The following is a 13,352-nucleotide window of genomic DNA, read 5'->3' on the forward strand; positions in this document are numbered from 1 at the left end:
CCATAAACGATGCCAACTGGCGATCTGGCAGCGTTATTCCCATGACCCGCCGGGCAGCCAATTGGGTAACCAAAGTCTTTGGGTTCCCGGGGGAGTATGGTTGCAAAGCTGAAACTTAAAGGAATTGACGGAAGGGCACCACCAGGTGTGGAGCCTTTCGCTTAATTTGACTCAACATGGGAAACCTCACCCGGCCCGGACACGGAGAGGATTGACAGATTGATAGCTCTTTCTCGATTCTGTGGGTGGTGGTGCATGGCCGTTCTTAGTTGGTGGAGCGATTTGTCTGGTTAATTCCGATAACGAACGAGACTCCCTCCTGCTAAATAGTTATGCGACAAAAGAGTGGTTGGCGTCCAACTTCTTAGAGGGACAAGTGGCTTTCAGCCACGTGAGATTGAGCAATAACAGGTCTGTGATGCCCTTAGATGTCTGGTGCTGCACGCACGCTACACTGAATGGATCAACATGTGTGTATCTGGCGCCGAGAGGCATGGCTACGCCGTTGAACCCCATTCGTGATGGAGACCGGGGCTTGCAACTGTTCCCCACGAACAAGGAATTCCCAGTAAGTGCGGGTCATACGCTCGCACTGATTAAGTCCCTGCCCTTTGTACACACCCCCCGTCGCTACTACCATGGTCGGGTGACTTGGTGGATTATATATAGAAAAGCAGCCAGAACTGCAAAGAACAATGATAAGTCAACGTGGCTCAGAGGTGCATGTGGACTGTACACAGACGAAAGCGACTCGGGTGAGGAGCTGGGGGTGAGCACATGAGCAGGCAGTGCGTACTGAGTGATGACTAAGAGATGACTACGAAATCCGCAGACTAGAATGGCAGGGGGCTGGGGTGGAGGGGGCGGAATGGGCATCTTTCCCCTCTCCCCTCGTTCCTCCCTCCGTGCCCGAGCGCAGTCCAGCCCCGTCCCTCGCTCTGGGAGGTGGAGGCACGACGGCGGCCCTCCAGTTTTGAGTCACGGACAATTGTATGTTGCCCTCTCCAGAGTTCCATCTTTTCATTCACCTACAGTCGTATCCTCAAACCCACCCCATTTGGACAACTGTGTCTTTCAGGAAGTGTTAACCCATCAATACATAATTATGTGGCATATGCTACGCCGTAGGTTGGCTAGTGTGTGTGTGTATATATATATATATATATATATATATATATATATATGCATCTTTTAACTTTTTTAGTATTAACCCTTACATATTCTATAAATAGCTTGCGTGCCCTGTTGTGAATCATGCATATATTTTAATAATAACACTTAATTGCTAATTTATTTGTCCTCTCCTGCTTTTTGACTACTCTCATGTTTTGGCTGGCTCTTTGACAATTAGCTTGCTTCACAATTAGCCAATACACTATTATTTGTCCTCCACTTGTGATCTGTTGGTAGCTAGTTAGGTATCCTAAGAAAGTATAAATCGTTTAGTTGTGACTTACACACTGCCGAACTGACAAGAAATTCACGTATCTCATCCTGTCTATTTGTGCATGTGGACATAAATTCTTATGGAACTTTTTGCAGTGGTGGATGTAATTTTAGTGCTCCAGGGTGTTTGATGAACTGAAATAAATCGAGCTTTCAGATTTTTTTTTTTTAGCTGCTGTGTAAATCTTAGATATTGTTTTGAAGATACACCTGCTGTTTTGTACAGTGTGCACCTGCATGGCAGTCAATAAGAATGCAGAGAAGCGGGACATGTTGGAAGCTACTGTATACCAAGAATAGTGAAAAGCTGGATGTTGCTGAAGGCAGCTACAAATATGTCACAAATGCTGAAAAGGCTGGGAAATTCACTGTTTTACTCCCATTTAACAGTAACAATAACAAAAGAAAGAATAAGAATTAGTCATAAGGCAGTTGTCTTTTTTTGTCACAACTAGAAGAAATTAGCTGCCATTGCTGTATGTTGCAAACATTTAGTGTTCGGTAAGTCGTAAGCCAGGCACAAAAGTAACGAGACTTAAAGACTCATCTGCTTATTTATGTATAATTTTTTAACACCTCACTCATTCAGAACAAGTTGCCCAGTGGCATTTAAGCACTGTCATTTACATTAATGTAAATTAAATAATAGTAGGGTTGTAATTGACAAGTTTACATTTGGTGCTCCATAAAGGGTTATCTTGTTTGGTAATGATTAACTGAATGTACTGCTAACTAAAGAATGTAATATACAGTAAGAGGCCTTAATGGCAAATACCTGGGAACAGCAGCTCTAATGAAATAGTTTAGATTCGTCATGTGAGCCAAAGTAAATTTACACAACAAAAAGACTGCTATAAACAAATCAATAGTGCAGTAAAGCTAGTATAACATTACTAAATTTCCACCATGAAGTACTGATGCAACAAGCTATCTCAACTGCAAATGAATGAATGCTTTTACTTTTACAATACTTTTAAACCAGTATTATTCAAATATAAACTAAAATTTTATGCAATGATTAATATACACCGCAGATAAACTGCATACAGGATGCTATATCAGAGAGAAAGGTAAGAAAACTCTCACACCAGCTGAGTTCTGAATAAATTTTAAACTACTGAAACCTCAATATAGCTTTATGTACTGTATAAAATATTTTCTATATCCTTGACATCAAGTACCTCAAGCCAAAATTGAATTTTGTTCATTTTATTATTAGGATTAATAATATATTTTATGCTACTGAAATGAGTTCATTTCATTTTTACCAAATGAAAAAATAAGAATTTCAACTATAACTCTGTTAGATCCTCCATTATTTTATTATTACTGAAAAACCAAAGTGATCATAAGATGAACAATAGACACCCAGATTGTCATTTTGAAATATGAAAACATGCTTACCAGTCACTGGTGCTGGTACAAAATCATCTTCCTTTTTGAAATTAAAAGGTTGGACTAGAAGGGGAAAAAAACAATTTCATTATTTATATGTATCATCTTCACAATATGTTCAATGTCGGCCCTTTATATGACATAAGCAATTACAAATATAAATAACCAATGCATATGTAATATATACATATTTGAGAATTGTTTAAAATAAAACTGCCAAATGAAAAGTGTGCAAATTCTGAGTACTGTGGGTTTTAGCAATTATGTGTAATCATAATATACTAAAGATTACTTCCTTCCGTGAAGTGAATTACGCAATAGAAGGCCCTAATATTGATCCTGTGTTTTTTTTTTTTTTTTGAAATACTGTATTGCTGTAGCACAATGTGCAGTTATGGTGGCACAAATATTTTATTATTGCTTTATGGCTTTGTCAGAAAAGGCAGAGGGAAGAAAGTAAAATATATTCTTACACCATGCTTGTCTTTTACATAAATGAAAAAGTACTTTTTTGATATTAGGAGGTAGCAGATTAGGAGAATCATCTTGATGCCAGTTTAGCTAGATCACTAATGTGGGAGGCCCTGGCCTGTCCTGTGATCCTGCAACATGACTTGATATTTTGCAACATGGCATGCAATTTTAGTGTTATGGGTGGCACTAGGTAGTGAAGGTATATGATGGGGGGGAGAACAAGCATTGCTGGGTTTTTAAGGTATACCTTGCTGTTTTAGATAATGTTTGTCATCACAGCAGCCTATCAAGATAGAGAAGAGAGTACTGAGAAATTAGGGCCACACAGCCCTTTACAAAATCCTCCACAAACAAAGCACAACTTAATTTAAATAAAAATAACACATACAACTCTTGTCAACTCCAAGTGGGCTTTCATGTGTCATCTGGCCACTCTGCCTTAAAGCCTAGATCAGTGGTGTGTTGCAGTGGTGGTTGTCCATCTGGATGTTTCTTCCATCTCCACACAGGCCAGAGTGACCATCAGGTTCTTTGTCACCTCTCTTATCAAGACCATTCTCTCACAATTACTTATTTCGACTGAGTGGTCAGCTCTAACCTGGAAGGTTGTAGTTGTTCCTAACTTTTCCATTAAAGAATTATGAACGCCACTGTGCTCTTGCAAACCTTCAGTGCTGTAGGAATTTTTTGTAGCCTTCCTCAGCACAATCCTGTTTCTATTGCTCTGCAGGCAATTCCTTCAACCTCATGACTTCGTATTTTCCCAACTGTAGGACCTTCTTTAGACATTTTTGTGTTATTGTAAATCATGCTCAGTCAACTGAATTGAGTGAAGCAAGGTGTAGAAACATCTCAACGATGACCACTAGAATGGGATTCCCCTGAGCCAAAGCAAAGCGTCTGAATACTTGTGTCAATGGGAGATTTCAGTTTTAATATTTTTAATACATTTGCAAAAAATTACTAAATTCCTGCTTTCACTTTGTCATTTTGGGGTACTGAGTATTGCTGGATGAGGATAAAAAATGAATTACATTTTTTTTAGTATAAGGCTGCATAATAATAAAATGTGAAAAAAGTGAAGTGGCCTGAATACTTTCTGAAGACATGGTGTATATGTGAATGACTAATAATTTAAAAGTTAAACTGTGTGGTGCATACTGAACTAAATTGTACATTAGAAATGGCTGAATTCCATTCCTTTTCTGGAATTTTAATAAGATACATTTTCTCACTGTTTTCTACCATTATTTTTTAATACATTGGAGGAGTTTGTCTGGATCTTCATCCAAACTAGCCAGCATTACCTCAGGAAGGGATATGGGTGAAAGAATTTGGATGGGTTACTTTTAATGAAATTTGTAATTTGTCAATTAAAGAAGGATAGAAGAGCAGACTTGGAACATAAATAATAAAGATGTAAATGTATTATTAATATAGATCTCCAAATGTCATACTTCCCAGTCACTTCTACAGACTGACTACAGTAAAGAAGCTGGTTAAATAACATTTATTTATATAGCACATTTTTTATACATGAAAGAAGTTTCTAGTGCTTAAAGAAGATTAATGATGGCCGAAAAAGGTGATTGTCCTGTATAGGTTAAGAGGTAAAAGTTTCTCAACCACAAAATATGCACTACATTTTTTCAATATATTTAATAAATAGTGAACCATAGATTTTCTGGTTATTTTTCTGATAATTAATGTTGAGTGGAGCAGAGAGTAAGGCATGCAAAGAAGATTTACAACAAGATTTCCTTTCCATGGCTAACCAAGCACTTGTACTTTTGTGGATATTTATTGTGTAAATATTTGCAGCACAGTAACAGAACTGACAGTGATGTAGAGCCATGACTACTTCAGCTGTAGATAATGAGAGTTGTTTGGGGTTTTTTGGAAGCAGCAGATTTCATTTCTGACATTAATCTTTCATTCTGTTGTTTACTTTATGAGTTGTTTAATTTTGGTGCATTTTGGCCACCATCCTGTATTTTAACGCTCAACATTAAACACCTGTCGTTAGGACAGTGTGTTGCATTTCTAGGGGCATGTCCTCAGAGGTCGTGCCCCATGGGAAATCGACCCGTTGGTTTAAAAAATCATCTGAAAGTCACTTCTTCATCCAAATTGTAGATCAAAATCCCTTTTCTACGTCATTTGCTTAAAACTTTTCTTTTTTGATTTTTTTTTTTTTTTTTGGGGTCCTGGCATTTTTGCCTATGTTTTTTGACTTCGATTTTTTGTCTTATGGCTTGGCTTGATAATTATGGTCTATAATCTGCCAGTGTTGACCTTTTTCTGTCCCATATCTATCACCTGATGGACACAAAATTACTTAGCTTGCTGACATATCAAAGACATTAAGAGTTTTGGGCGAATATTCATATTCACTATAAATATTCTGGCAACTAAAGTAAAAGATGAGAAATGTTCTTTTTTTTTTTTTTTTTAAACTTCTTTAGATGCCAAATTTGCAGTTCTAGTTTTGTTTTAGCATAGTTTCCCTTTTATTCACTTTGTTCTTATTTGTCCATCCTTATTTCACTGGATCCTTGAGGCCCAGTTTTGAAGCAAAACCTTGTTTTGAATCATAACAGGTACAAGACTGGAAACACTTGTCAATCATAGGCCCATACTCACTTAGCAATATGTAATTGCCAAATTATAGATAAAACTTTGGGCATGTGCCCAAATGAAACCTGTGCAAATACTGGGAGATTGCTTAAACTCCACCCAGACAATTGACTGGGAATGTAGATTCAAACCCAAGACCGTGAACCTGCCAGGCATCACCGCTAACCACTGCACCAACATGTCACTGTCATTCCTGAATAATAACTTGTAATTTTAAACATATTATAACATTTCTTTTGCCCTATATCCACTTTAATGTAAAGAAGTAGGAGTCATAATAAAATGATCAAACAAGATAAAGCAGACTCAAAAATCTATTTTGTTTTCAGCAAAAAATAACCCTGTGGTTTATAATACAAATACTGTAGCTGTGTTTTCATCAAATTAAAAAAAAAAAAAAAAAAAACAAATATAATTCTGTACCTTGTTTTCCTGTAAGCTGTGCATTTAGGGATGGATCATAATCTTGTAGGACTTTATAGAAGATCATACATGCGTTTTGTCCTTTTCGGGTGATAGTAGTCAAGAGTTCCGATGTCTTCTGGAAGGTCACTGTTTTAGACTGGATTATATCAAACTCATAGCGGGTGATGACATGGGCACTAAGAAGATGACTTAAAATTTTCTCTACCAGTGGCCATGGCATTGATGTACACAGCTCATAGCTCTGACTCTGTAAACTTTTAACTGTAGTAAAAGAAGAAATAAGCAGAATTATTGTGGTAAACATTTTTATTTACAAAAGTAAAGTGTTGACATAAATAAAAGTCTGCTTATGGTGAAGATTAATAATAATAAATAAAAGCAAGGGTTAACAAACAATCATAATAATGTATGTTCATAATCACAATGATGGTGGGATTACAAGATATAGTACTTAACTAAGTAAATCAATCAAAAGAGTATATGTTACATATATACACCAAAAATGTAGTATGAATACAGAGATAGAAGAAAATGTTCTTCATTAATACAAAAGATATAAGTGAAAAAAATTATGGAAAATATATGTATAAAAAAAAATACAAATGTCCTTTGCAGAGTAACCTTATCACATTTTGTGAGATGGGAATGTCCCTTGACTTTGTGACCCAACTTGAAATTTTTCAAGGACAGTATCTTTTCGGGGTTTCCTGTATTTTTGCACTATTGCTTTTTTTTTTTTTAATAACTATTTTTACTATGTTCACATGTTTATTTTATCAGATTATAACTGTTGCACTCAATTTATGCACATTTCCTTGTATAAATTGTTTGATGTTTTGTAATGTAGTTATCTACTTTAATATAGGACTTTAATTTTAGACGTTATTGTTGTTTGTTTATACATTTTTATTCAACATTTTAGTTAGTTATAGAACTCAAGTAAAACCATCACTTTTCTAATTTAGTTCATTGGTCATAGAACTCAAGTTCTATCATCACTTTTCTCTTAACTCCTCTATGGTGCCAGTGAGTTGCCTTTCAGCTCATGAATTGTGGACACTATTCCCAGCACAATCTCTTTTTGTGGATTTTGCATGCCCTTTCTGTAATCACCAGGATGGTCCTTACATGCACTGGTTTGCAAAGATATGCCTAAGGTTTACATGTTAAACTGATTTGGTATCTCTAAATTGTCAAAATAGGGCACCCTCGCATGTGCTTATATGATGGACTGGCCATCTTGTCAAGGGTTGTTTGTATGGGTCTCCATAAGCCTGTAATGGACTGAACAAGGCAAGAAAATGGATGGGCACTTTGGGTTAACAGACAAAAAATGTGCTAATGGGCTATTTTCCTAGGAGTACATCAAGATACAAAAGGGGCAGACTGGATAGTGCAGCTGACTAACAGCACCAGAGAAAATGTTTAAATCCAAGGCCTTTCTCTAATACATGTAAAAAGCTTGTGTTTTCCCCCTGTTCTGACTTGGGCTTTCTCTAGATCTGAATTTTCATCCGACCTCCCAAACAAGGGTCTGTTTGGTTATCTGGCATCTGTACCCTAGCCTGAAGTGAACATGCCTGTTGTATCCCCTTCTTAACTTTAAATACAAATCAATCAAGTAATTTGGCAGCATGAATCGAGCTACATAATAATAATAATTCTTTACATTTATATAGCACTTTTCTCACTACTCAAAGCGCTCTCCATACAGGGAGGACCAGGGAAACAAACCAACAATCTCCTTACTGCAAAGCAGCAGCACTACCACTGTGCCACCTGTGAGGACATAAGGTAGCTGTGAGGCAACACCATTTAGCCTGTGTTAAATTACTTTGGGAATTTTCAGAGTTACCACTTGTTATGTCTTGCCATTCTACACCATTCCATTCTAGTGAATTTCCAGTCAGGGTTTTGGGAGTAATGCAAGATTATTTTTCATTTGCTGTTTGGTATGTACATAAGCAATAAAAAAATAAGATTTTTTTTTTTTTTTTTAAACATCTGCTTAATGCATTTTGTTTCTATTGCATTGGTCCCAGTACAATTTGACTAGCGGTCCTTGAGTTTAGTTCTAGAAACCCTACATCCCTATAACTACAGATTTTCATCCCAGTCATTTCTGATCATGCTTCACTCACATCAACCAAGCAGGACTCACATTTTTCTTTCAAACTCATTTTATTCATGTCTGATTTGATAGGTTTATTATAATCGTTCGGATCAAAGTGGGCAGGGTTGTGTGTGCTGAATAGTGGACTGCTGTGGACCCTTCTTAATATTAGGCATTGTTCAGCAGCATATGCTAAGGCTCCTTTGTGAGATAGGCTTCAGGGTGCGCATTGAAGTTACCCTAAAGGTAGATGTGGCCATTCATATTATAGTCTTCTCTATTCAACCTCACAATCATGGACTACATGTTTATTAGAATATATTATTATTTAAATGCTTATTGTAAGAAATGCCTTTTAAAATAAAAAACTGATGCATTTAATAGCAAACAAATACCTGTATACTGTTTAGCTTTCTTCTTATTAGTTCCATTAGTGTCTGAACGCTCCTTAATGTCGCTGGTCACAAAATACTTTGCCCAAATTCATGTTTCTGCGGACGCCAATGCCTCGGGTGGTACTGCTATTTTGAACCATTTCCTTGCAGATTCAGACACCCTGAGAGAAGGTTGTAGAGTCCCCCACCCCCTTTTTTCCGTCGTAATTCGGGTTTATTTCGATATCCAAAGGCGTGCGGCGCCCCCTCGCTGTCATAATGACTAACGGTGTATGGTTAGGTTCCGGTTCTCTACAACACTATAGTTCACTCATAAAACAGACGGACGCACAACTAAATCTTCACAAATCCACACTCAGAAGGAACCATCGTGTACTGCAATAGTCAAAACCGGACATCATGGTCTGTGCACACAACTCATTTCTATCGTGTCTCGCTTCCTATTTCGCTGTAATTTAGCGTCATAGACGAATGTTCAGTTCGATATATAATCACAGGACAAACACAATATACATAAGAAATCGTGCATAGCTAATTAAAAAGTTGAAAAAGTCGCGGTAAGTGCTCTGGTGACCGCTCACTCAAGCCCTTTAAGAAACATGCTTGTGTAGTGTTCGATATGTTGTTACTTTAAATGGGAAGTTAAAACAATACATGGGTCCAAATGCCACTTCATATCAAGACCGTATTTTTGTAAAGACAAAGTTGTCCCACGAGTTTTATTTTCCAATAACTAATTTTTATAACTAAAAAAAAAATACTGTAAACACTCGCGACAAATCTCTCACTCGCTCAGAAATATAAAACAATGAGTCGAACGGTGACTTACCGTAACAAGACATGTTTTTAGCGAGTCTCTAAGAACGCTTAACCAGCTGAGAGATCTTCCACAGTCTACTTTTTTGTCAGCCTCGCGTGTTAAAATTCTTAGAAATTCCAGGCATGCGAAGAAATCCCCTGCCAACTCGTCATCACGTGATCGGCAAATTTCCAACGGCAACCCATGCTAAACACGATGACGTCACCTCAACTGATATGGGAAATAAACAGAAAGTAAAAGGAATCGTGAAGATTGCACAGTTAATTCTCCTAGTAAATTTATTTAAGCGAATAAGCAACGAATCGACATCTACCATTTTATCCGCTTAAAACATAAAAATAACACTTTAGTTTTAATTGAGAATTATCATAAGGCAGAGTTGCCGATGTACTCTGATGTCACATTTATTTTGTTGCGAAGACACTTTTATATATACGCATTAGAGGTCAAAATAATCGAGTAAACTTCACTATGGGGAACCTGTTTGAGAACAAGTACTACAGGACAAGGTTAAAAAAGTGTCCATCACACGAAAAGAGCCCAGAACAAAATGCAAGCAAGATACAATTCCTTTGTTACAAGAACCTATCAGTACGGCAGAAATGCATATAACAAGGAAAGTCTTAAAACACACCAAAAGAGTCAGAATTTCAAATGAGGGTGGTCCACCAAATAGGAGCTACACATTAAAATAGTCTGGATTATAATTTGATGCCATGTAGAGGTGGCATCACCAGAAACCATTTATCAGCAGTGGTCAAGTAGTAGCAGAGGACCTCAGAAATGTTTCCTTATAGTGCTGATCTGCTGACTACTCTGCAGGCCAGCATCAAGGATTTGCATGTAATATGTGCTACTACAGGGAGCCAATGTAGTGATCTAAGAGGAGGAGGGACGTGCCCGACATGGCTGTCTGAACACCTGATGTGCCACTTCATTTTGATTCATTTGCAACAATTTGGTAACACATGCTGGTACTCCTGTCAGTCGAGAGTTGCAGTAGTCCAGATGTGACATAACCAAATTATGGAGCAGGATATTTGCTGCATACTCTGTTAGATGCAGTCTGATCTTACGAGTGTTGTATAGAGTGAATCTGCAAGACCGAGAGACCATTGCAACATGGTCAGTGAAGGACAGCTGGTCACCCACAAATCACCACACCAAGGCTGCATACTGATTTGTCAGGTGTTAGTGATAGTGAGTTGTGCTGAACAGAGATGGGCTGTTGAATAGATGGACAAGGTGGGATAACAAGGAGGTTCGTCTTTGTCAGGTTATGCTGGAGATGGTGGTCTTTAATACAGGTTGTGATATCAGTGAGATATGCAAAAGTTCTAGTTGATACTGTATGGTCCTCTGGAGGGAATGACAGGTACAAGTGCACATCATCGGCCTAGCACTGATATGAAAATCCATGAGACAGGGTGTCATGAGTTTGTTGTTGCAGCCTAGGGTGGCCATTCACTATTACTACAGAAGCAGAAAGGTAACATTCCCCATATAGACTGAACTATATATAAACTTAACCCAGTATTCTCCAATCCACTTTTTCCAATTCAGAAACACTGAGAACCAGAACCCATCCTTCCACTGTTAGGCTGGATGCAAGCCCATTGCAGGGCTAACTTGCAAGTCTTTGAGCATATAGGTGGAAAGCCCAAGCAGACATGGAGAGGCCACACAAAGACAATGTCCTGGTTCAGGATTGAAACCTAGGATGCTGGACCCGTGAGATGGCACCACTACTCACTGTGCCACCATAGTATGAAGAATTTTTTTCAGATATATCATTCTTTGTACATTCTGCTGGAAAGAAAAATGATGCAAAATCACCTTCAATTATTGTATTTAATAGTTGAAGCAAACAAGAACATTTGTCAAGTTGTTAGCACCCATCAGTGAACTGATGTTATAGTTCCAGTGTCCGGAGGTTGAATTTTGTTGTTATCCATGTGGAGTTGGCATCGTTTCTCCACATCTGCATGGGTTTCCTGTATTTGCTAGATTAATCTGCCCAAGCATTGGTAGGGTTTTGTAATGCCTCCAGTGCTGTGGGGATAATAATAATAAATTTTTGTAAAAATAGTTTTTTGCATTTATAAAGCGCTTTACTCATTACTCAAAGCGCTCAGCAATTGCAGGTTAAGGGCCTTGCTCAAGGACCCAACAGAACAGAGTCCCTGTTGGCATTTATGGGATTCGAACTGGCAACCTTCCAATTGCCACTGCAGATCCCTAGCCTCAGAGCCACCACTCCATACTCTCTGCCTCCAGCAACCCGGAATTAGATTAGACAAGTTTTAAGTTGTACAGTGTAGGCTCCAAATTCCATGGACTGGGACAAAATGGGTATAGAAAGCAGATGAGTATATTGCATATTTTGCACACCAGCATCTCTTGTAGTAATTGATTACAAAAGCACTTTATCCTCTGCACTATATACTAGAACTGCTCTATTATTATCTACACTTCATCTTCCTTAAAATGGAATTAACCATAGAAGGAAAATGAAAATGAAAACATCTTGGCACATCAACAATACACATTTTGTGCCTGCTGAGAGTTCCATGTATAAAATCCCTAAAAGGGGGAAATGAATTAAAAAAAAAAAACAAACAAAAAAAAACAAACACTAAATTTACATTTCAAAAAGATATTTCATTATCCTGTTAGATATTTTTACATTTAAACCCCTAACCCAGTTAATAAAATTTCACAAAGCTTTACAATTAAGAGATTAATTAATTTCTAATCAAATTAGTTATTTCTATAGATAGTTAAATACATTATATTTAATTGTGGTTTAAAATACTCTAATTAAAAAAAAAAATCTCACTGATTTTGTGGCATTTGGAATTATTTTAGTCATTTTTCTTTTTGTCGTTCACAAATCAGACTTGGTACCTTAGCTCCTCATTGTAAAAATGTTAAATTGCAACCATTAATTAATTTTAGGATACCAAATTAATAAATTAGGATTCAATATTATAATGTCTGTCCTTATTAGATTAAAATTCCACCAGTTTTCCTTCCATAATGCTGCTATTCAGATAACTCAAGGAATCAAAAATATCACATGTTCTAGTGTTGTAACTTTGTTCTGAGATTTTTCAGGTAAGGATTACAGATGTATTGAGGTCTGGTAGTTCTGGTCACCAGTCATGGTGCTGGAGAGTGGGGACGTGTTGCATAGTGATTCACACATGCAAGAAAGTATTTCAATGGACTCTGTATATGTGACAGTAAGGAACCTATAAGCCCATGAATAGTTTGTCACCCTAAAAGTTACACAAACTTCTTCTTAAGTTTAAAACAAGACACACATATACAGTACAACTGTTTTAGTTGCTTAATCTGATGTGCAGCATTATAATTCCTTTTTATTTTAGTGAGACTGTAGGAACTTAAATGTGTTTACATTGACATTCAAAACGTACATAATTCATTCAAAATTGCTTACAGTATGCCAGAAAGTCCGTATTTTATAGATTGCCTGGTTTACAGAAATATTTCTGGTTCAGTTGTGTGTAATTCTACGTTGATTGTACATACTCACCTTCATCTGGACAATATAGAAAGTACAGTATACTGTATTTTAAATACTAAAGTATACTTAGTTAAAAATAGCAACATTTCTTTAACA

The 13,352-nt window shown here is 37.1% G+C and overlaps 1 protein-coding gene across 3 annotated transcripts in view; it reads right to left on the reverse strand.

The window, feature by feature from the left end:
- Window positions 1–13,352, reverse strand: part of prelid3a (PRELI domain containing 3A) — a 52,145-nt gene that overhangs the window by 12,532 nt on the left and 26,261 nt on the right. For 2 of the 3 annotated variants that reach the window (XR_007936624.1, XR_007936625.1), the window contains 2 exons: window positions 6,376–6,639; window positions 2,851–2,904 (listed from right to left, as the gene is read on the reverse strand). Coding sequence is in view for 1 of the 3 variants with exons in the window: in XM_028817603.2 (XP_028673436.1) it covers window positions 2,851–2,904; window positions 6,376–6,639; window positions 9,716–9,728 (331 nt within the window). In the remaining 2 variants the exon portion in view is untranslated. Of the gene's footprint in view, window positions 1–2,850; window positions 2,905–6,375; window positions 6,640–9,715; window positions 9,875–13,352 lie in introns of those variants that run through there. The other variant, XM_028817603.2, reaches the window with a different exon arrangement.

This window comes from Erpetoichthys calabaricus, chromosome 13, assembly GCF_900747795.2.
Source record: "Erpetoichthys calabaricus chromosome 13, fErpCal1.3, whole genome shotgun sequence".
Taxonomy (NCBI): Eukaryota; Metazoa; Chordata; class Cladistia; order Polypteriformes; family Polypteridae; genus Erpetoichthys; species Erpetoichthys calabaricus.